Genomic DNA, 25,959 nt, shown 5'->3' with positions numbered 1-25,959 from the left:
TTGAAAAAAGAAATAGAAAGATATAAACAAGTGGAAGAATATATCATGTTCATGGAATGGTAGAATTAACATCATTAAAATGTCCATACTACCCAAAGCAATCTATAGATTCAATGCAATCCCTATTAAAATACTAATGGCATATTCTACAGATCTAGAACAAATACTCCAAAAATTTATATGGAATCAAAAAACACCCCAAACAAAGTTGGCAGGATCCTAATACCAGATATGAAGCTATACTACAAAGCCACTGTAATCAAAACAGCCTGATACTGGCACAAGAACAGGTATATATAGACCAATGAAACAGAACAGAGAATCCAGGTCATTATATTCAATTAATTATATATATACAATGGAGTAAAGACAGTCTCTTCAATAAATGATGTTGGGACAAGTGGACAGATAGATTAAAAAAATAAATAAAAAATGAAACTAGAGCACCAACTTACACCATACACAAAAATAAACTCAAAATTGATAAAAGACTGAAATGTAAGACATGAAACCACAAAAATCCTAGAAGAAAACAGAGACAATACAATCTCAGACATCTCACATAGCAGAATTTCCACTGATACAATGCCTAGGGCAATAGAAACAAAGAAAGAAAATAAACAAATGGGACTACATCAAAATAAAAAGCTTCTGCACAGCAAAATAAACCAGCATCAAAATGAAAATGGAACCCACTGTATAGGATAACATATTTGCCAATGATACTTCTCATAAAGAGTTAATTTCCCAAATATATAAAGTACTCATACAAATCAACAAAAGGAAGACAACCCAATTGAAAAATGGGCAGATGACCTGAACAGACATTTCTCCAAAGAGGACATACAAATGGCCAAGAGACATATTAAAAAATGCTCAACCTCACTAATTATCAGAGAGATGCAAATTAAAATGGCAGTGAGATACCATCTCACTTCTGCCAGAATGGCTACCATTTATAAATCAACAAACAAGTGCTGGTGAGGATGTGGAGAAAAAGGAAACCTAGTCCACTGCTGGTGGGAATGCAGATTGGTACAACCACTGTGATAAAAAAAATAGTGTGGAGCTTCCTCAAAATATTAAAAATGGAACTCTCATTTTACCCAGTGATCCCACTTCTAGGAATATATCCTAAGAAACCAGAAATACCAATCAGAAAGGATATGCACCCTTATGTTCATAGCAGTGTTATTTACAATGGCTAAGATCTGGAAACAGCCCAAGTGCCCATCAGTTGATGAGTGGATAAAAAAGCCATGGTATATTTACATAGCTGTAAAAAAGAAGGATCTCTTACCCTTTGAGACAGCATGAAGGGCCCTGTAGAGTATTATAGTAAGTGAAATAAGCCAAAGGACAAGTATCACATGAGCTCACTTATATGTGGAATGCAATGAACAAAATAAACTGATGAACAAAAAATATCCCGAGCCATAGAAGCATGCAATAGACCAGTGGTTCTCAACCTTTCTAATGCCGCAACCCTTTAATACAGTTCCTCACGTTGTGGTGACCCCCAACCATAAAATTATTTTTGTTGCTACTTCATAATTGTAATTTAGCTACTGTTAATGAATCGTAATGTAAATATCTGTGTTTTCCGATGGTCTTAGGCTCTACAGCAGCCTACAGGTTGCGACCCACAGGTTGAGAACCGCTGCTGTAGAGCCTAAGACCATTGGAAAACACAGATATTTACATTACGATTCATAACAGTAGCTAAATTACAGTTATGAAGTAGCAACAAAAATAATTTTATGGTTGGGGGTCACCACAACGTGAGGAACTGTATTAAAGGGTCGCGGCATTAGAAAGGTTGAGAACCACTGCAATAGACTGACCTATTTCACAGGCAAGGGGAGGGGGCTGGAAAAGATTTTCCAATGAACTTATATGCATGTATGCATAGCCCATGGATAGACAATTGTGTGTTGAAGGCCTGGAGAGGGGGTGGGAGCAGGTTGGAGGGGTCTAATGGGAGGGGGGAGGGAGACATCTGTAATACTTTAAACAACAAAGCCAAATTAAAAAAAAAACAAAAAACAAAGGGAATGATCTGCTTTAACAAATCTGTGGATGTGGATGTTATGGAACCTTCGCTATGTTTATTGAGTCCCTCAGGTTACTAATTTTGTGGAACCCAGGGTAGTATAATAGGTAGAGTGGACATAGCAGGGCAGATGGCAGTCCCTGAACCATTTTTAAAATTGTAGCATCAAAGATTAGGTACATTAGGCAAGTAATGCTATTCAGAACTGAAATAATCTATAATAATAAAAGCGTAATATGCTAATTAGACCAGACGTCCTACCGGATGACCTTCCGGATGAAGCCGTGGTGGGCGGGGGCCGAGGCAGAGGTGGCTGCAGCGGCGGCGGTGGGGGCTGAGCCCCTTGCACAAATTTCGTACATCGGGCCTCTAGTTTTTAATAATATTATGAGTTTCTATCAGTGACTACTGTTAATGTCTTCTAACCAGCTCAATGTAATATGCAAAAAGCACATCATATCAGACCAGCTTTGAAGACAGTGTAAACTCATGTAGTAGCAGAGTTATTGTTCAAAGTGAGCTTCATTTTCATGATAAACATTACTGTGTGTGACAGAATTTCTATAGCAAATTTGTACAGATTTGTACTGTGTGCACTGGATGTTTACATGGTTTTTAAATCCCTTTTTATTTTCCCCAATTATCATTGTGGAAGTATTAAAAATAAAAGTATATATACATATATAAAATACCATACTATCCATTGTGGTAGCCACTGCCACATATGGCTACTTAATTTTCAATTTATTAAAATTAAGGGAAACTGAAAATTCAGTTCCTTGGTCATAGTAAAAGCATTTAAATACACAAAAGTCACATGGGGTTGTGCTACTGTATTGGAAAGCACAGATATAGCAATCCTTAACATTGTATTAAGTTCTATTAGACATTAGTTCTAGTAGCATTAATATATAGCACTTGTTTTAGATAAATCACAAATAACCTTAATATTTTATTTGAAAGTTGTCCATATTCTCAATGGATTAGACATTTTATTTTTTTTCCCACTGAATAAAAATACTCAAAACCAAGCATGAAACTTGTGTATATATAAACACTTCACATTTCTTATATATTTTAACCCTTGATGCAAAATGAGTCAGGAGTGATAAATCAAGAATATTAGTTGCCTATATCAATACTAATCTAAGTCAACCTGGTATTTATTTGCATTTTTCACTAATTTAGAAAATTTTGTTTTCACCTGTAAAAATATCAAAGATATTACAATTGAATTCCAAATACTAAGAATGTAAGTATACTTCTAATACTATGGACCATAAGTGGAATTTATCACTGAAATACTAGAGGAGTCTCACAAAAGAAATGTATAGTGGGATGAAGTTCCCTGAGCAATAAAAAAAACACATTTTCATAACAACTCAGAATACGTATTCATATATAAAAATCTTATAGTTATAATGACTAGAGTATTTATTGATTTTTAATAAACAGAAAAGGGACAAGTAGGTACTATTTTTACAGTTTAAATGTGTAAGTATTAAAATATTATTTACGAAAAGTTAATAAAGATGGTTAATGAAGATGGTAAACTTGACCAAAAAGATAAATATAATTAGTATTTAAACACAATTATTTAGCACATATTTTTTGTAGAGATGTAAAAGAAACATTCTCTGATCTTTAAAAACTTTTCAAGGTCCTTGGGAAGATTAGATATGTGAATCAAAGTTGGTCAAGAATGTGAAAAATCATATGCTAATTTTTAAATGATTGGTATGACTGAGTTATATATAATTTTTAATCACCTAATAATTATAATATGGCATTGAGAAATGTTTATGTTCCATGAAACAATTTTAATAGCCTTAGTTAAGAAATACACTGTGATTAAAATGATATAAAACCCCTGACAAAAAGGTAAATATTAGGTATATTAAGTTTTTATAGGGTTGTTATAGGTCACTTGGAAATATAATGAGATGTCACTCAAGATTTGTTCTTTTATTTTTATCAAGTTTAATATACACAAAAATACAGAACTTAAAAAATGCAAACTAAACTGAAATATTAAAAAATACTTTTATAAAACACTTTACCCACAAAATCCAGGTTAAGAGATGCATTAAGGAATAACTTCTTTTCCTCTGACACTTTAATCTATCTTTAATTTGTTGTAGTAAAAGAAGATATTTTGCAATATTTGTATTAAAATATTTTGTGGACAAGGGTTATTAATATGGATATTATTAATACATTAAACATTTAACTATTTGACATATCTAAGTATTTTTGTCACAAAACCCATTTTTACTGAAGCACGGCATAAGGGGTCTGAATGCATGTATAATACAAGACAAAATACTAACTCTATTTTGATTGACTAATTTGAGACTCTAATAGAAATGTATTCCTGTTATAGTGTTATCTTATTTGTTATGATGGAAATAATCAGGCATACTTTCATTTAGAAACAGTTTTTTTAAGGTAGTTTTATGTCTATCATTAGTTGTTTACTGTTTGACTTTTAGAATAGAGCTTGATATTTATTATAAATGAATAAAAACAAAATTGTTTTGACAGAACTGATCATTCTGGGGCATAAAAGATACACCGAATAATATGTTACTAGTAAAATTAAAATAAAATTAAATATATCATTTAAAAAATTCTCTACATAATTTAGCTAAAATTACCTTCTGTGGATACTGATGCCACACAGAGTATTAGATTTCATTTAAAAAATACAAGTTAGTTTAATCTAGTTGAATTATTTGGCCATTGTGCATAACTTTTAATATTGTATTTGATGTTAGTAAAAGTTCATGCACTAGCTTTCAGAGGATGAATCAACCCAAACTAAGAGTAAGTTTAACTCAAGCAAAAGTAGTAACTATAGATATCCATGTCTAAGAGGGGAAGGGGAAGATTCCTCTACATTTTTATAACTATAATAATTTGGGACTTCATTAGGGGACATTATAGAATGATTTGTGTTGGACTAATGCATATGTCTTTGCCTTTCAATATAACAAACTCTTGATGGTTAGGAACTAAATATAATAATCTTTGTACCTTGCCCATATGTTCAGCACAAATGCACATGAAAATCTCACTTGGTAAATGGTTACTGAATTAGAAAAATACTAGAAAGGATGTTTGCATTGAATTACAAGCTTAGACACTCACACATATATATTATTTCTGTAAATAATATATATTTTTCTTTTATCATAAAATACCATATTACACATGAACAAAATGAAGTATTACAGCAGAACACACTGTAGTTCATTTTATGTAGTCTCAAGTTAATATTTTTCCTGTGAGATTTTTAAGATTTAATATGCTAACAATATAGTAAAATACCCAGCACTGCTTTGAATTTCTTATTTAATGAAAGTATTAACTACACCCTAATATCAAAGAAAAAAATTCTAACGTAAATATGTGTGTGTTTTTCCCCTGCTTACATATTTTTTTAATACAAAGGGCCTCAAATTTACTATATTTCACCTTGTGGACTTTTTTTTTTTTTTTTACTTTAGCTGTTCACATGCTAAAGCATACAATTTAATCTTTTAATTAATTTATATTTTAAAGTTAATGACATGACAATTATAGTATTGTTTACAGCATATCTCTCAATTTTATATTAACAAAAAAGACTTAGACATTGTATCTATTCAAATTACTAAATTAATATTTGAAAACCTGAAGTTTTGACACACTACAGGATCAACATTCTTTTTATGTTGCTTCTACCTTGATTTTAGACAATAAAAATTACAGATATAAATGGAATAACTTACTCTTCTATCAGAATAAAATACTTAAGACTTTTTCAAGCTCCGAAAGATACTATTAAACATTATAATCCTTTTTTTTTTCTCAAAGGAATTAATTGCAAGTTAAGTCTCTCCTCCTTTCATCATTTTAAAAAGCAAATAGTATTTGTGAATACTATTATTTCTACTGTAAATGAAAGCTTAGACTAATTTTAGTGTAATATATTCTATTTAATAAAAATGTAATCATTCTTACCTGAATCCAGACCAATGATCTAAGAATACAAAATAATTGTGAACAATATAGTATTGAAAAATGAGACATGAATGCTTTTTTGAATATTGGTATGATTTAAACAGACAAGTGCAGATAAATCTACATGAATATTGCATTTGGTTCATTGAGTGGCTTATAATTTTTAAACTGTCACATGTCAACATTAAAAAAATAAAAGTAGTACATTTCTGTTAAGTGCAATTGCTTCTAGCTCACATAAGATAACCACAATATTTTAAAAGTTAGCTTTTAAAAACAAATTATTTTTACTCATATAACCACTAACTCTTCTCTGAATGAAGAAAACCTAGCATATAGAAAGAAGTCAACAAATATTTTAGAATGAATACACATATGAACATTGTTTATATGTGTGTATATAAATATAAACTTGTATGTATATAATTTATAACACAAGTAGAAAAATGGTTATAATTCTTTTTATAATCATGTTTTGAAATTAATAATCATGTCAAACCCATGGAATCGTCTTATAGTCAAAGGTCATGATAATTATATTTCAGTTAATCTTTTTTAAATTTTTACATGAGGACATTATCTTCTAGACCCGTGATAGGCAAACTGCTGCTCACGAGTCACATGCGGCTCTTTGGACCCTTGAGTGTGGCTCTTACACAAAATACCACGGCCTGGGCGAGTCTATTTTGAAGAAGTGGCGTTAGAAGAAGTTTAAGTTTAAAAAATTTGGCTCTCAAAAGAAATTTCAATCGTTGTACTGTTGATATTTGGCTCTGTTGACTAATGAGTTTGCAGACCACTGTTCTAGACAATACAATAGACAATATTTAACATATGAAGTGTGTTTATCTTAATATTGAGAAAAATGTTGTAATTATATTTTTCTTAAAAACCCAAACCAGAATGTGACTATCAATTATTTGACCAGGTAAAAGTAGTATATTATACTATAATGGGCTCTGATTTATTTAAACAAACAAAAATTGTGAATTTAGGTGAATTGTAGGTAGGGGTGAGGATAGAAATCCAGTTTAATCAAGTTGTTTTGTTACTCTGAAGTAAATAATAGTTTAAGTTTCACATATTGTACCATGATTTGTAATTAAGTGTGAGTCCTAGAAATTAACCTTAGCTTTTATAAATCTCCTTCCTTCTTTCTTTCCTTCCTTCCTTCCTTCCTTCCTTCCTTCCTTCCTTCCTTCCTTCCTTCCTTCCTCTCTGCCTGTCTATTAGAACCATTCCCTTATAGCTTAATTTTAAAAGAAGCTTCTTGGTGTTTTGTTTATATTGTATTCTCTAAAATGTTATACTAAAGCAAAGTATCAGAATTTGACATTTTGATATTAAATATTTTTACTCTAGGGAGTCTTTCCGTTTAAAAAAACCTCCTTGCAAGTCTAGTTCATCTAAAAACCAGAAGTTTAGAAATAGGTTAACATGGTTTATACTTCTAAGATAATAAATAATATTATACATTCCTTCAGTTTAACAGCATACAGTATATTTTAGGCATTTAAAAGGAAAGATTTCTTTGGACACAATTTTTCTCTTAGTGACTTGTTACTTAAGTCTATAAAACTATTCACTGTAAATAAACATTTAAATTTTCAAATTTAATTATAAAAAGGTCATGGAAATATATTCTTTGACAGTAAAGTACATAAAAAGATGATTTTGAATGAAAACATCAGTATAATGAGTCATTAAACACTTCTAAGAACATTATTTATTTAGACATAATGATTTATATTATAACCCTTTAATTTTACAGTTTGTTAATTATAAATTCAGTGTGCAAATGCCCATGTGGTCAGTCAATATCAGTAAGAGTGGTAAATCAGACACAAAGTCAGATTTTACCTTTTTAAGTACCAATATATAAATCCCATACTTGGTTATCTTTTCAGAAGTGACTTGTATACATTTAAATTAGCATGGACAGTTTTAGAGAGGAGTATTTGCATTCCCAATGAGAAAGTACAGTCACCAATCAGAAATCGTCCTCACATTCTCCAAATCACTCGCATTTCACATTTCTCTCCACGCAGCTGAATTAGACATAGTGCATCTTTTGCCTATCTCTACCTCCAATGGACTACAATGCAATAATTGAAACCTCTTCAATTGCAGTAGGGGACACGACATCCAAGGCTAAAAAACATTGAAGGGGAGGGTCCCTTCTTTTCCAGAAATTTCTAAGCGTGGCAGGTCGACTCCTGATTCCTTCATCTACCGCTCCCCCAACTCCTGCCACTTCGCCATCTCCCTCCCGTGCCCTCTACCCACTTTTGAATGTTCCCTCTCCCCTTGGTAATACCGCTACTTTCTCTTCTCGGTCCATTTGTCTCCTTGTCATACACATTTTTTCCCCAAAAACATTCTTATGAGCTTGGAGGAGGGCCTAAGTCCCTTCAAGAGAGAAAATAAGGATTCTAATAACAGCGAATACAGTATTAGAGAATTCCCCACACCAGCATTACAGGCGCCTCCGCGCATGGTTAAGGCGTTATGTCCAGCCTGAGAGCATCCCTCCTTTCCTTAGGTGCATCGGGAGGGAGCTCTCCACCAGCGAGCCGTGGAGGCGATTTTGTTGGCGACTAACCCCCTCTAGCGCCGAACCGGCAGCAGCCGAGCCGCGGCTGCTGGGCGCGCCAAGCGCCGAGCTGGCGGAGCTCCGCAGCCTCCGGGCTCGGCCCTGCCCTCGGTGCCCGCCGCCCCGGGGCGAGAGCGCGAGGGCCACGGACGCCGGGCGCCCCTCGCTGGGAGCCCTGCGTGCTGCCCCGGCCCCGGCCCCGGCCCGAGCGCCGCGCGGGCCCACGGAACAGCCAGTGCCGGATCCTGACCGACCCCGGCGAGCGGGACCGCGGGAGGGCGGCTCACGCGCCGGAGCGGTCCGTCCGCCACGCTCTCCACGCTCGCGGCGCCGCCGGGGACGTGGCCACGCGCCGCTCAGCCCCGGGCTGCTCGGAGCGCGATCCGACGCGGCCACGCCGCGGGCGCCCCGGACCCCCCCGAATCCCAGCGCCCGCGGCGGCGACAATGCTGGTGACCTCCGGCGCGAAGTCCCCACCTCGGGCGACGGGAAGACCGCGGTGAAGCCGGGCCAGGCACCCGACCACGTCCAGCCTGGTGCCGCTCTCCGCTGCCGGCCCCCTCCCGCTGCGTTCCCCGGACTCCAGCCGCGGAGGAGGCCCCGGAGCTGAGGCGCTCGCTCCGGTGGGCAAGTTGGGACGACCCGCGCCGGGGAGCGGTCCGGCGGGTCCGCCACCTCCGGGCTCGCCCCGGACGGAGAGCGCCTGCCCACCGCGCGTCCCCTCCTGCGACGGAGACGTGAAGTCTGGGGAGGCGGTGTCGGGGGCCGCCGCTGCGAAATGGGGAGCAAAGTGCTTGGGGGACTCGGGGCGGCCTCCGAAACGCCGGGGAGGCGGCTGCCGAGGCCGAGGCGCAGCGCAGACGCGGCCGAATTGGAGGCGCCCGCGGTGCGAGCCGCTGCTGCCGTCGCCACACCGGCGGGGCGCTGAGGCGCAGCTCGTAGCCGGCTCGGACCACGCGCGGCCCCACGTCACCCGCGCCGCTCTCCGCGCACAGGCCAGGGGAAAGTTCCCGCGGCCCCCGCGCCGTCGGCGCCTCCCCCGCCTTTGGCTCCGCAAGTGCCCACTCGAGTCCCGGAGAGGCGCGGGCCGCCGCACCTGGTCGTCCGTCCCTCCCCCTTCCCCGCCCGGAGGCGCCCTCCCCCGCCCCTCGCTTCCCTCCCCAAACCACAGCCCGCGCTCGCTCCTGCGCGCGCGCTCTCCCAGGCCCGAGTGACTAGTCCTCGCGCGAGCGGGACGCGGTGGTGGATGCAATTCCGCTCGCCTCCAGCCGCCGGGAGCTCCCTGGCGCCGCCGGCAGCGTCCTCCTCCGGAGCCGCGGCGCCTGCACCTGGGCAGCCTGGACCCTCGTGCCCTGTCCTCGGGGCCTCGCGCGGGGGGCGCCCCGGGACACCCCCTGCGGGCAGGGTGGAGGAGGAAGAGGAGGAGGAGGAAGAAGACGTGGACCAGGTCCCCTGCCCTGCACGGAACACCTGGCTGCGCGGCCGCCACCGCTCTTTAAGGGGGAGGAGAGGAGCGCCTGGGAGAGCCATGGGGGGCTGCGAAGTCCCAGAATTTCTTTTGCAGTTAGGTTTCTTCTTGCCTCTGCTGACCGTTTGGCCGGGAGACTGCAGTCACGTCTCCAGCAACCAAGGTAAGGGACGGGGCGGAGAAGCGGGAGGGGCCGGAGGAGGTGGGTGCTCCGAGGACCGGTGCGTTGGTCGCCTCCCGCAGGTAACTTCATCCCGGCGGAGTTTCTCCAGGCTCGCTCCCGGAGCGGTCCAGGAGGTTCCCTCACTAGAGCTCCCTGTCCACCTAGCCCGGGACGGCGACCTGCCGGACTTCGGTCCCTACTTGCTTCCAAGTGTCTTTAAAGGGATGCGTGAGCCTCGGCAGCAGCTGAGTGCGGCGGCCGGCGGCGGCGGGACCGCTCCCCAGGAGGCCGGTCTGCCTGGCGCACGCTTAACGGAGACTTCTGGTTCTCGGGGGCCGGCCGCGCCGCGCTGGGTGGAGGGTAGGGTGTCACACGCCTTCAGGAAAGCGAACTGCTTTCGCTCGGCCCTCGGACCAGATGCTTGCCTTTGCCCTGGGTCCCTCTGCGGCCCTCGCCCCTCCGCAGCCGGCCCCCGTGTCCCACCCGGACCGAGTGTAGTGGACTCGTTTGAAATCATTCCTAGGTCCGCGTGCTTGTGGTTTCTTTTTTCTTGTGCGCAAAGCGGGTAGAGGGAGATAAGCGTTCAGTGTGAATATCCAAGTTGTGAATATCCTATTTCTAAAATCCAGTCTGATAGATTTTTTTTGGAGGAAGACTGTTTTAGTAGGTAGGGGGGGTAAAATCAAGATTTGAATAGTGTGTGAAAAGTGAAAGCCAGGTTTACAGAATGAAAGGCAATTAGAATTTTTGAATTATTTCTTTTCTTCTGTCCAAACTGTTTTTATGAAATGTATCTTGGATTTGCTCTGATTTTTAAAGGTCTATAAAAATATCACGTGCATAATATAAACCCTCTTAGACTAAGCAGCGAACATCCATAAAAGTTTTCCGGCATGTACCTGGCTGGATGCTCTCATTGGCAATGTGATGACCACCAATATGTCACCTGTTATGTCACACTTGTCTAAAGTCTTCACTATAAAATTTCAATTATAGTTATTATTTAACATATAAGGCCTTGGAAGAATTTGCAGATATAAAAATGGTGGTCAGATGACATAAGAGTGTGCACATTTTGGTGAGGGTGGGAAGGTTGAGAGAGAAGGCAAGTAAAATAACACAGCTTTCTTTTTGCCATAAACATATATGACCATTTACTTCTATTTAGGAGTATTCAGAATCAATATTCAATTGTTTGCATTTATACAATTTGTATTTTTGGCATGTTTTCCTAAACATTTCTATTTTGGCAATGTGTGTTTGTTGTTGTTGTTTTTTTCCTGCCAGATTGCAATCCCAAGTGCATGCATACATTTGGAAAAGCATACACTACCGTCATGTCTTTGAAAATGTATCACATAAGTGCCCCCTATAGTTCCATATTCTCCTGCTCTTCATATACATCTCTCAGTTGTTTTTAAGGGCTATTGGCATTAAATATCAAAGGGGTAGTTAACTGAATCAACCTGTGTGAAAATAGATTGTTAAAAATAACATAATTATTTACTTGGTCTTTTTACATTTTAAGGAGAGAAAAATAATTTTTAAATATTATACTCTATGTTAGTATCGAGGGCTACTAAAAGAGATGTATACTTTGAGAGTCAAGTTTATCAGAAGTGTTTAAAAGTTATTTCCATACAGTAGTTTCACTCAGTCAACATGTATTTATTCATTAAGTGCCTAAGAGACATCAGTGACCACCCTAAGCCTCAAGGATACAAAATAAAACATATTCTGAATCTACAAATGACTAATGTGCCATTCTACCAAAATATGTTAAGTATTAAAGTATAACCTTTCAGATATTCATGTTAAGGGCATAGAAGAGAGTTACTTGTTAACCTCTTGCAGTAATTTTTAAATCTATTTTGATACTTTCACATACTTTTAAAAGACATTTAACCTACAATAGTTACCAAATATGTATAATTTATGGGTGTGTTTTTTTATCAATTAGCTTAACTTAATGATAGTGAATGAATATTACTCAGTTTACCTATCAAATAGGATCATTAAAGATAGTTTAGTAAAACTCTTAATTTGAATTTCTGTTCATATGCTAAAAACACAGGCTTTGCATAAGATTACATTTGGGTAAAATAGTGCCTTAAGGCCAAGTTGGGTAAAATTTAGAGTTCTTCAAAAGAAGACTCAAGAGAAAGTGTGCTCAGATTTTTTCATCAGACATAAATGGTTGCTTATAAAATGCTTTTTACAGCCCAAGTCACAGTGATTAGAAATTATGCCTTATAATACCGTTCAATAACTTGCAAATACTGAAGTGATCACACTAATAGTTAATAAAATTTCAAACTGCAAAATTTTATTCTTGTGGACATTTTGGGCATATTTTTTTAATTTGTAGTTTCATAGATAACGAATCAAAGTGTAACTTACCAATTTTTGAACTTTGAAAATATGGGGTATTGAAGAATCATAATATGTATAAAATATAGAAATATTTAATGTGAAATATAAATTAGATATCTAATATACCTAATAAAGATCAGTAATATGATTAATAGTTAATTTCAATAAAATGTGTTCATTTTCCTAGTAACTTTTCATCTTAAGAGCTAATGGAATTCATGTTTTATTTTTAAAATTTGTTACTTTATGAAGGGTAAAATTTTATTTTTATGTTACTTGCCTTCTACTTAAGGATGTTAAAGTAAATTTTTTAATATTATCTATTTTTACCAAATTATATAAAATTCTTCATGATTAAAATGAATGGATTCACCTTCTTCCCCCCCTCCTAGTTTTCCATACTTAGACTGGGTAAAATAATGATAATGACAAAAAAGTGAACTACCTCATTTTTAACATGGTGCTTAACATGGTGCTAAGCGTAACTTGACTATAGGAAGCAATCTTTTCTCTTGTCTTTTAACTGGCTGTGAAGCTGTGCACTATAAAGACGAAATAAATCAATTTGACTCTGTCTTCCTATTACCCAACCTCCTTGAATTGATCAGAAAGTAGAGTTGCTTCCTAGATCACTCATCTGTTTAGTAAGTGAGAACATGATTTGTGTTCATATTTCTCTAACTCTTAATAATTTTCCCTGTATTTAAGACCTCAGTATTTATTAGGTGTTGGCAATTTTATTTTAAAATAACATATTTTGTCTTCTCAATATATGTAAACTTTTATCTCTGTACTGACGCTTAGGTGAATATAAAATACGGTTTTGTTTCATACGTAAGTAACCATGTATATCAATTATAGTGCTTAGTAGCCACCAGGGGTCCATTTATTCAAAGATTACTCTACTTCAGCAAATAGTACTGTATAGCCTGAAAGAGTTGATGCATCTCGCAGGGTGTGGCTCATCATCAATCAGATACTCAAGTAATTCATTAAATCAAAATATGGTTTGGATACAAGAATCTAGTGAGCTTATTTTACTACCAAGATTGTGTGAAGTTATCCTTTTTCCTTCAGGGAATTAAGTGCCAAATGAAACAAGCAAAACGGTAGTCTGATTTGTTAGTTTCATTGAATTTATTACTTTGGATGAATTGAGTGTAAAATTCACTAAGTTGTATGTAAATACAGGTGAACATACCTAAGCAGAAAAATACCTGCTTAATTAAAATTTGTAGCCTAAAATTAGTTAACTGCCATAAGTATTGTTCACAAATTATAAAACTAAATATTGTTCTTATAGTAATAGAAAGGAAGGAGTTGAAATTTTTTTAGAAAGTTCAAGAGTGACCTTTACTGAAAACATTAAAAATTTGTTAAGTAAGGAAAACTACATGATTTACAAAGAATATTTCTAAAAGAATTTCACTTAAGATAAAATTCACTTACAGGAATAAACTTCATAGCTGTAAAGGTACAGGAGATTTTAATCACATGCCTTCATGTGGTTAAAAACAACTTGGAATGTAATTTTGTTATACATTTACAAATTGAAATAAGTAATTGTGTAATTAGTTGTTATGAATAGTATTTGAAGTAGAAAGAGAAAATGTCATTAATATGCATTGATCATCTAAGTGTTGTTTCCTCTGGGTTGAGGATAAGACTGTATCTAAAATCTTTTTCTTGCAAAAAAATTATACAATGTCGTTTAAGGATCTCTTCTTCAAATTAGAAGTAACATCAGTAGAACATATTTATTTGGATTTTCCTAGGAGGAAAAATGTATATCTAATGGTACAAGTCAAAATTAATGTTTAAATTACATATTTTACTGTTTTTATATTTTCAAACTTAATCTATAAAGAATTTTGTGTTACTTTCATGTTAAAAAGTTAAACATTAAGAAAAATGATAGAGTAGAAATGTTTATTTCTTCAATAATCATTTCAAGTATAAACTACTTAAGTACAAAAGGCATAATAGATTTCTTGTATTTCCTTCTACCAATCCTCTTTCCCTAACACAGGCATCATATCTCAATCATGTTCTTATTCTTTCTCTCCTCACACACTGAGTACTTCTAACTATATACTCCGTTTGTCCAAAGAATAGATACGGTTTCACATTGTACATCAACCAAACCCCTATAGTAATAGATGTTTTTCATTGTGTTTTTGTCTCAACATTTTTTGAGAGTATAAATACAGTGGAGATCAATACATATAGTTAAGTAATCAAAATAGACTGACCTTATACAGTGTACATTGTCAGTTTATACAGATGTTTATACATCTACAGAATTCTTTAATAAAAATTGTATTATTTAAAGTGTGCAACATGTATTATATCAGGATTCTGATCAAATTGCAATTTCATTAAACCGTTATTTCTTTAAAAAGGGGAATTATATATTATTTCTACATTTGCCTTATTAAGTACTGTTTTCTAGAATTTTAATATCTGGATGATGGAGGAAAAAGGATAAGCAAGGCAAACACTGTCTATTCCCTCATTATTTCTACTATGGAAGACTGATTAAAAAAAAGTTAGGTAAAATAAAATGAAAAAAGTTCTTAGATATTCTATGAAGGAAACAATAACAACTTTGAATTAGAGAATAACAGGAGAGACCTGATATTTTAAATGTGATGGTTGGAAAGACCTATCTGGAGAAGTGACATTTAAGCCACATTCTTAGGGAAGAGAAAGAGCTAATTGTACAGAGTGGGAAGAAGTGTATTCCATCCAGGTAGAGGGAACTGCCTGGATGGTGACCTTGAAGGGAATTGAGCTTGATACATTTGAAGGACTCCAGTCCAGTGTGACTGGAGCTTTCTGAACAAGGAAGAGAGTAACATATCAGTTGTGAAAGATAGTTAGGAATCAGATCCCACAGAGAAGGATAGAAACCATGGTATGGAGTTGTGTTTTAATATTATTCTAGATAAAATGAGAGGCTTTTGAGATATCTTAAGCAATTTTCATTTTAAGAGCATTATGGCTGGTAAGCAAAGAGATTGGAAGATGGCAAGAGTAGAATTAGGAGTCTGTTGAGATTGTCCAGGAGAGAGGTTATGGTGGTTTGGCCTTGATTAGTGGAGATGTAGAGAAGATGGCTTTGAGATATATTCTGGAGGTATAATTTATGAAGCCATATTATCCTTACAGAGAAACAAATGTAGATATTTAACATTTAAGTCATTTTTTCTTACGAGGCCAAAATAAATTTACCATTGCTCCCCATAAAAATTACCTTGCTATATAATTATTGGTAATAGGGCATAGGAAGGATGGGATGAGTTTTCCATTTCCCACTTTATTCAGCTCAGACTATGATTTAAAATATAATCTTCATAGTACAGTTTTGCCTTTTCAAACTGTTATACATAATGTACACTCATTAGATTAAAAATGCAATTTGTTAATGCATTTCTGACTTGATAACTTTCCATATAAGAGTTTTTTCAAAATGGATAATGGCACAAGTGGGTGGGGACATCTTCACAAAGCAATATAATCATCCAACAGAGTCTAGTTTTTAGCGAACAAAGAGCAATATTTGGAAGTTTGCCTCACGCACCAGTTTTATTCATCTCTATTATGGTCAGATTAGTGTTATTAAAAACAAATAAATCTAGGTAATACTATATATAAAATAGGTGCATTTTTAGATAGTTTCCATTAATCTTTTCTCTCTGCATTTGTTTCAATGAAAAAAAACAAATAAAGGTTCAGAAAGCATGTAAGAGACCCAGAAATGAGATTATGATAAATATTACAGTTTTGGTAACAAGCAAAACAGAAGAAACCATTAGGTTTTCCACTAAATAATAGAAAATTTCATATAATTTAAAAAATTTCCCTGACAAGTTAATTATCCATTACTTTGGGTCGCTTGTAATAGTACTGTAGGAATGCAATTATTAAATATATAGAAGCATAAAGTCCTAACTTAACAGTCATATACTTAGTGTGTATTTAGAAAATTCATACTGTGGAGATGCTTCATTTAAACATTTCAAATATTCTTACATCTATATTCAAGCATAGAAAATCTTACAGTTTAGTACTTAGAAAGTTCTGGAAAATACTTTTATAGTTATTTCCTTAGGTAAACATTATGACTTGTTATGTTATATACAGTTTTAGTTTTCAGTAATAAATATTCTAAAACTGAATGAAACCATTCATTCTTTTAACAGTATTTATCAAAGGCCTACCATTTTATAGAAAGTGTACTAACTATATGTAAAAATTCAAGGAGAACTTTCCTTCCCAAAATATATGATCTAGTGAAGAGTTTCTAAGCTCCTTCCAGAACCAATGAGAATAACTTAACACGTTGGTTAAATATGATAATATATAACAGTTCTGGTGATCAACCCTTATAATATATTTATGTACCATTTATTTGAAATCAATATCTATTATTTCATTACTAGAGGCCCAGTGTATGAATTCGTGCACCAGTGGGGTCCCTTGGCCTGGCCTGTGGGATTGGGCCAAAACTGGCTTTTCGACATCCCCCAAGAGGTCCCTGATTGGGAGAGGGTGCAGGCCAGGCTGAGGGACCCCACCAGTGCACAATTGGGGTTGGGGAGGGACCACGGGAGGTTGGCCAGCCAGAGAGGAACCGCAGGAGGGCTCCAGGGCGTGTCTGGCTTGTCTCGCTCAGTCCCGATCAGCTGGACCCCAGCAGCAAGCTAACCTACCAGTCAGAGCATCTGCCCCCTGGTGGTCAGTGCACGTCATAGCGACTGGTCGACCGGTTGACTGTCTGTACCCTGGTGGTCAGTGTACGTCATAGTGGGTGGTTGAACGGCCTTAGCATATCATTAGCATATTATGCTTTGATTGGTACAGCTGACTGGACGATGGGACACTTTTATTATATAGGATATTTTATCTCAGAATTAAAATAAGTCCCTCAATCCTATATAATAAAACCCTAATATGCAAATCGACTGAACGGCGGAATGATCGGCAGAACGACCGGTTGCTATGATGCACACTGACCACCAAGAGGCAGACGCTCAATGCAGGAGCTGCCCCGTGGTGGTCAGTGTGCTTCCACAGGGGGAGTGCTGCTCAGCCAGAAGCCAGGCTCACGGCTGGCGAGCGCAGCGGTGGTGGTGGGAGCCTCTGCCACCTCCACTGCAGGCGGGCAGTAAGGAGTGAGGGGTCCCAGACTGCAAGAGGGATGTCTGTCTGCTGGCTTAGGCCCTGGGGATTGGGCCTAAGCCAGCAGGTGGACATCCCCTGAGGGGTCCTGGACTGTGAGAGGGCACAGGGCAGGCTGAGGGACCCTCCAGTGCACAAATTTCATGCATCAGGCCTCTAATAATCCCATATTAAGCATCTTCCTTGTGTTTGCTAGGTTCTTAAACTGTAGTGATAATTATCACATGATCTCTGTTCTTTAGAAACCCAGCCTACTTTGTTGATGTTCTATATCTTGGAGTGACTGATGTTTACTCTTTTATTACTTGACTTTTTATAAGATGAACAATTGTATAATAAATTAGATTATGTGGGAGAAAGGAGTAAAGAAACACTGTCAATCTTTTTATGTGTTTTATTTATAAAATTGAATTTTCTAATGTTAGTTTTATAGATGGTTATACATTCCTTTTAATTACATGAATATAAAGCATAAATATGCATTTTAAAAACATTCATGTGTAGAAAATAAATGTTTCACATATGTGATGGCAATCTGTGGACTGACATGGAGTGAGCTTTTGGTTAAAGAATATTAGATTATCTTATTCTGGTTTATTTAATGTGTGTTAATCATTAAATCAGTAAAGTGCAAGTTTCCAGTTTAAAATACTGGCAAATGTACATTTTAATTGAGCTTTGGAGTGAGAATTGTGATGAAAATGTGTATTTTCAGTGCATGTCCTGAAAAATACATTCAGCTACTTTCCTAGGATACTGTTGAGTTCTCTGGTCATTGGCCCGTTTCATGACCTTTACTTGGTGGATATGATTGAAAACTCATTGCTTTTTCTCGTATATCATTTCATAACTTCAGATGTAAAAGTCATGCTTACTTTTTTCTAGAGTGATTTTTTCCCTTTAAATTTATTGGGGTGACATTGGTTGAAAGGATTACATAGGTTTAAAGTGTACATTTCTCTGATAAATGATCAGTATATTGCATTGTGTGCCCACCATAAGAAGTCAAATCAATTTCCATCACCATATATTTGACCCCTTTATACTTTACTACTCCCCATACCCCTTCCATCTGGTAACCACAATACTGCTGTCTGTATAGGTGAGTTTTTGTTTCTTTGTTTTTCGTGTTTGTTCATTTGTTGCTTTCAGTTTTATATCCCACATATGAGTAAAATAATATGGTTCTTAGATTTTTCTGTCTGACTTACTTTGCTTAGCATGATATTCTCAAGGTTCATCCATGTTGTTGCAAATGGCAGTATTTCATCTTTTCTTATGATTGAGTAGTATTCTATTGTATACTAGAGGCCTGATGCACTAAGATTCATGCAAGAACGGGCCTTCCTTCCCCTGGCTGCTGGCACCGCCTTTGCTCCAGCCGGAGCCGCCTTTCTGCCTTCCCATGGTGCCCAGAGGCCCAGAGCGGCTAGGGTGGTGCGGAACGCCTGCATCGTCGCCAGGGAAGGCGTCCCGCCCTGCCCCCAGCCGCTCGGCGCCTGTGTATGCAAATTAACCCACCATCTTTGTTGGGTTAATTTGCATACTCACTCCTGATTGGCTGGTGGGTGTCATGAAGGTACCGTCAATTTGCATCTTACTCTTTTATTAGCGTATATATGTACCACATCTTTATCCAATCATCTATCAAAGGTTGCTTCAGTTGTTCCATATCCTGGTCACCCTGAATAATGCTTTGTTGAACATATGTCTTTGTGAATAAATGTTTTCAAATTTTTTGTGTGGATATCTGAAAGATGGGTTGCTGTTTCATATGTTAATTCTATTCTTAATTTTTTGAGGAACCTTCATACTGTTTTCCATAGTGGCTGTACCAGTTTACGTTCCCACCAAAACTACTTATTGAAGAGGGTTTCTTTTTTGCCACAACTTTTTCAACAGATGTTATTACTTGTCTTGTTGATAATAGTCATTCTAACAGGTATAATGTGGTATATCATTATAGTTTTGATTTGCATTTCCTTAATTGCTAGTGAAGTTGAGCATCTTTTTATATATCTGTTGGCGATTCATATGTCTTCTTGGGAGAAGTATCTGTTAAGGTCCTCTGCCCATTTTTTAATTGGATTGTTTGTTTGGTGTTGAGTTGCACAAGTTCTTTATATATTTTTTATATTAACCCCCTATTGGAGCTGTTGTTTGCAAATATCTTCTCCCATTCAATTGGTTTTGTTGTCGGTTTCTTTTCCTGTGCAGAAGCTTTTTAGTTTGATATAGTCCCATTCATTTATTTTTACCTTTACTTCCTTTTCCTTTGGGGCCAGATTCATAAAATCTCTAAGACCAAGGTCCATAAGTTTATAGTACCTATGTTTTCTTCTATCTAATTTATTGTAGTTTCATTCTTTTGCATGTGGCTTTCCAATGTTCCCAGCACCATTTATTGAAGATACTTTCTTTTCTCCACTGGATGTTTTTGGCTTCTTTGTCAAAAATTATTTGCCCATATACATGTGCTTTTATTTCTGGGCTCTCAATTCTGTTTCATTGGTCTGAGTGTCTGTTTTCATGCTTACCTTTTGATCAGAGGAGATACAAAATATCTCCTTAGAAACTCCATGTTTAAGAGATAGAAATCGCTAATCAGTTATTTATTTTGCTCTTGTAATTTTAAGTATCTCTATAGCTATCTGGAACTGATAGAAAATAAGCACTATATGTAAATATTTATATACATAATTTATTCATTTATTTAATTAATTTACTAATAACAGTAGAGTGATTATTCTTTCAGGTTGACTGTACTATATTATGATACTTATATTTTTGTGATACAAGAGCAAGGAAAAACATGTTGTAGATAGTACAGAGCATACAATATGCAGGATAAAGAAAAACACTTACCTACTATTTAAAAAAAAAGTATGGAAATTTGCCTAGCTATATTGATTATAAAAGGTATATTTGACACAAGTTAATAAAGAGGAATATTATGTGTACTAGAAAATAAAAAGGCACTACATTAGTCTGTATTCTGAGTAATAATTATTTAATACTAATTGAAATGATTACCCCCAAATTTGAATTAAACTATATCTTAATATCACCTTAATTTTTATTTTAGTGGCAGAATTTTTTTCTTATGTTTCTATCAGATGATATATAATATTACTAAAGATAAAGAAATTAAATGTGTAATTAGTGAATTAAACTACGTGTAGGACAATAAATAAGTTATTTAAAAAATTGTTATCTCAGACAACTAAAGTTTATTTTCAAATATAATGAGGTAGCTATAAACATACCAAAATGAAAGACAAATAAGGATAGGGAAAAAAAGCTGAATTATGGTACTATTTTAAAAATTAGTCTATTTGGTGAAGGAGCCTCTCGTTATATATGTCTAAGAGTACTCTTGGTTAGATCCCGTAATCTCTGCAGGCATAGAGTGTTACTGATGAGAATCTTAACTCAAACTTTTTTACAAAGAAAACACTGAAATTTTCTTCTTCTCTCCCTCAGGATTTAGAGTCTACTCCGATAATATTTATCTTGTGAATGCAAGTGACAATAATTAGTAGTTGCCATTCAGTGTGACGAGAAACAGCTGAGCAAACTAGTAGAAGTATTAAACAAAATCATAAGAGTTTTTTCAGTTTCTAAAATCAAAACCGGTACTTTGGTCCACTTGTTAGCAATTAGTATAATGCCTAAAAGAGATAAAAAGCACACACACACACACACACACACACACACACACACACACTCACACAAAAGAGAGTAATAGCCAGGAAAATTTTAGAATACTAGAACACTTAATGAGGAAAGTTCACTGTTACCTTGGCTATGTTATATGCTCAATTTAATGAGGGAGCAATCAGAAAGAGATCTCAATTTTTAATCAGAAAAAAGAAACACACAATTTCAGAAGTGTATGTTACTGGTATAGCATATTTCTTAGTATGGTTTAAAGTAAAAATTAAGTTGCTCCAATTTTACTGTTATTTTCATGACACTATTTTAAGGAAAAATGTACATGTTGTATGACTTACTATTTTAGAGTGTTATTATATAATACCTTCATTTTATAGGTTAGAAAATCTATAGCTCACCCAGGTTATTAAAATAACAGTTTGGTAATTTGTTTAAAAAAATTACATGTATATGGGCCTTTAAAATATTCACTATTTTATAGCCAGAAATAGACACACACGCACACACACACACACATATATATATATACATATATATATACACACACATAACTATATCTATCTATCTATCTATCTATCTATCTATCTATCTATCTATACTAGAGGCCCGGTGCATGAAATTCGTGCATGGGGGTGGGGGAGTGTCCCTCAGCCCAGCCTGCACCCTCTCCAATCTGGGACCCCTCAAGGGATGTCCGACTGCCTGTTTAGGCCCGATCCCAGTCGAACATCCCTCTCACAATCCAGGACTGCTGGCTCCCAACTGCTTGCCTGCCTGCCTTCCTGATTGCCCCTAACCGCTTCTGCCTGACAGCCTGATCACCCCCTAACCACTCCCCTGCCAGCCTGATTGATGCCTAACTGCTCCCCTGCCAGCCTGTTTGCCCCCAACTTCCCTCCTCTGCCGGCCTGGTCACCCCTAACTGCCCTCCCCTGCAGGGTTGATCGCCTCCTACTGCCCTCCCTTGCAGGCCTGGTCCCTCGCAACTGCCCTCCCTTTCAGGCCTGGTGCCTCCCAACTGCCCGCCCCTGCTGGCCATCTTGTGGTGGCCATCTTGTGTCCACATGGGGGCAGGATCTTTGACCACGTGGGGGCAGCTATATTGTGTGTTGGAGTCAATCTGCATATTACTCTTTTATTAGATAGGATAGAGGCCTGGTGCATGGGTAGGGGCCGGCTGGTTTGCCCTGAAGGGTGTCCCAGATCAGGGTGGGGGTTCCCTTGGGGTGTGGGGCGGCCTGGGTGAAGAGCCTGTGGTGCTTTGCAGGCCGACCACGCTCCCTGGCGACCCAAGTGGAGGCCCTGGTATCTGGGATTTATTTACCTTCTACAATTGAAACTTTGTAGCCTGGAGTGGAGCCAAGCCTCCTGCTCACTCCGTGGCCGGCAGCCATTTCTGTTTAGGGTTTGTTTACCTTCTATAATTGAAACTTTGTAGCCTTGAGTGGAGGCTTAGGCCGGCCAGGGAAGGCAGAAAGCTTGGCTTCTTCTATCACCTTGGAAACCCAAGCCTCCCTCCTGCTCTCTGTGGCTGTAGCCATCTTGGTTGGGTTTATTTGAATACTCGCTCTGATTGGCTGGTGGGCGTGGCTGGTGGGCATGGCTTGTGAGTGTAGCGGAGTTAGGGTCAATTTGCATATTACTCTTTTATTAGGTAGGATGCATTGTGTTTTAGATCATTCAGGAGCCCATTTACCCAATAAATCAGAATTAAGATTTAATAATTTATTTTAAAGTTTAGTATTCTAAAGATTTAATATTCTTGTTAAAGCTAAGTGACTTTTTTCCTTAAAATTGTTTCTGAACATTGAAATCAGATTACATATATTAGCCTCTTTCTATTATAAAGTTCTCATTTTATTGCAATGTAGCTGTAGTTACCTTTTTTTTTTATCATTTAGATATAAACACTTTGGTTCTTAATATATATGGTTTATTCACATATACTTTCCTAGAATTCTCAAGCTTCTAAAGTAGTAAATGTACATTCACCCAATTTTTAAATGAAATCTATTAATATCTACTACGTTTTTTTCACTGGGCTGGGTACAGACAATACAAAGACAGGCCACTGTCTGGAATTTCTGAGAGCTTTAGATTTAACTAATGAGGCTATTTATATGTCAGTGAATAATTAAACATTCATTTATATATCAAAGCAATATGGATTTAGCTGTTCCATAGATAAGTTCACATCTGTGAAATATTGTTTACAGAGGTGAAAAGATAAAAGTACTGTTCTCAGTGATCTATGAAACACTGAGAATAAATATTCATTCAATATATTGGCCATGATTCTGTGTGACTGCTAGAAATGAAATAAGCTCTGCCTACCCACCCTATGCCACTTTTGACCTTAGGACAATGCTATGAAATAGAAGAGATTTATTTGACAGTTAAATAATACCAATATAGCAAATATAAAAAAAGGGGAATAATATAGCATTTTACAAACATATAAGAAGCATGCGTTACACATGAGAAATGTAAATGAGTCTCACATTTGTCAGGATACATCGTAATGAATACATGAAAATAATAGGATAACTGAAATGAATGACTCTTGTAGAGACCTAAATTTTAAGTTCCTTTTCATTAGTTATTCTGCACTGAAAGATTAAAACTTACTCTGTATATAAATATAAATAAATAAGTGAATAATGTCTTAATTAAACATACAACTGTTAAATAAGTGTTTTATCTTGGCTTTTTCATTAAAAATTTTATCATTTTATAAGAAATATTTTTAATGATGGTGGCTGATTTTAAAACTATAATAACATAAAATCTGAATTTTAATGGATTATATGTTTTGTCTACTGATTTTTACTTTTAGTTGAAAGTAAAATTAGCATTTACCTGTGTGATTTACGTTACATGTTAACTTAAAAATTAAAAAATGTTTCTATATGTTCCTTGTCATCTTCTAACATGTTAATTTCTTGTTTGTTTTATTCTCTCTTTCCTAAATCTATTAAACATTTGTTCTTAGCCATGTTTCATAACTTTGAAATTGATGGAATTCTTTAATATTTATCTTGGGAAAATTGGTAAATTACCACTAGATAGATCTTTTGTATTTTATGTTTGAGAACTGTGCTTGTAGAAGCACAGAGAGATAGAAATTGGTATTTTTAAACACAAAATTAATAGTAGATTATCTATGATTAGCTGTTGGACATTTAAATTGGTACGTTAAGTATGTCACAAAGTACTGAAAACTATCAATTTAGTTTCTAAAATCCTATCTAATAATAGACAAATATGCAAATTGGCCATACCTCCGAAACACCCACAAGCCACGCCCACAAGCCATGCCCACCATCCAATCAGAGCGAGTATGCACATTAACCCAAACCAAGATGGCTACAGCCACAGAGAGCAAGGTTTCCTAGGTAACAGAGGAAGCCAAGCTTTCTGCCAGCCCTTGCAGGCCTACGCCTCCACTCAAGCTACAAAGTTTCAATTATAGAAGGTAAACAAATTCAAACAAATGGCGGCAGAATGGAGCTTGAGAGAGCAGGCCAGGGTTGCCGCCAGCAACAGGGGAGGCAAAGCTTTCCACACACCCTGGCCAGGCCCACCCGCTTAAGGCAACAAAGTTTCAATTATAACCCCAACACAAATGGCTGCGGGCCTCGGAGGGAGCCCCAGGCTTGGCTCTGCTCCAGGCTACAAAGTTTCAATTGTAGAAGGAAAATAAATTCCAGATACCAGGGCCTCTGCTTGGGTTGCCAGGGGGCGTGGCCGGCCTGCAAACCACTACAGGCCCCTCGCTCAGGCCGCCCCACGCCCCAAGGGTACCCCACCCTGATCAGGGACACCCTTCAGGGCAAACCAGCTGGCCCCCACCCCTGTACCAGGCCTCTATCCTATCTAATAAAAGAGTACTATGCAGATTGATCATCACCGCAACACACAATATAGCTGCCCCCATGTGGTCAAAGATCCTGCCCCCATGTGGACACAGGATGGCCACCACAAGATGGCCAGCAGGAGAGGGCAGTTGGGAGGCACCTGGCCTGCAAGGGAGGGCAGTTGAAAGGGACCAAGCCGGCAAGAAAGGGCAGTTGGAGGTGATCAACCCTGCAGGAGAGGGCAGTTAGGGGTGACCAGGCCGGCAGAGGAGGGAAGTTTGGGGCAAACAGGCTGGCAGGGGAGTGCTTAGGGGGTGATCAGGCTGGCAGGCAGAAGAGGTTAGGGCAATCAGGAAGGCAGGCAGGCAAGTTGGGAGCCAGCAGTCCTGGATTGTGAGAGAGATGTCCGACTGCCCGTTTAGGCCCGATCCCAGGGATCGGGCCTAAACGGGCAGTCGGACATCCCTTGAGGGGTCCCAGATTGGAGAGGGTACAGGCTGGGCTGAGTGACAACCCCCCGCTGTGCACGAATTTCGTGCACCGGGCCTCTAGTATAGTAATATTCTTATTTTCCAATCTATCATTTTA

At 37.8% G+C, this 25,959-nt stretch overlaps 1 protein-coding gene across 8 annotated transcripts in view; it reads left to right on the top strand.

Annotated features, from left to right (window-relative positions):
• Positions 1–9,449: 9,449 nt before the first annotated feature.
• The window catches only part of EPHA6 (EPH receptor A6), a 1,012,702-nt gene continuing 996,192 nt past the window's right edge, over positions 9,450–25,959 (top strand). For 2 of the 8 annotated variants that reach the window (XM_079766996.1, XM_079766994.1), the window contains exon 1: positions 9,452–10,282. In XM_079766996.1, the coding sequence (XP_079623122.1) occupies positions 9,898–10,282 (385 nt within the window). In that variant the 5' untranslated portion in view covers positions 9,452–9,897. Of the gene's footprint in view, positions 10,283–25,959 lie in introns of all 8 variants that reach the window. The other 6 variants (XM_079766993.1, XM_079766992.1, XM_079766995.1 and 3 more) reach the window with 6 other exon arrangements.

Source organism: Cnephaeus nilssonii (assembly GCF_951640355.1).
Source record: "Cnephaeus nilssonii genome assembly, chromosome: 3".
Taxonomy (NCBI): domain Eukaryota; kingdom Metazoa; phylum Chordata; class Mammalia; order Chiroptera; family Vespertilionidae; genus Cnephaeus; species Cnephaeus nilssonii.
This window is presented reverse-complemented; position numbering and strand designations above follow the sequence as displayed.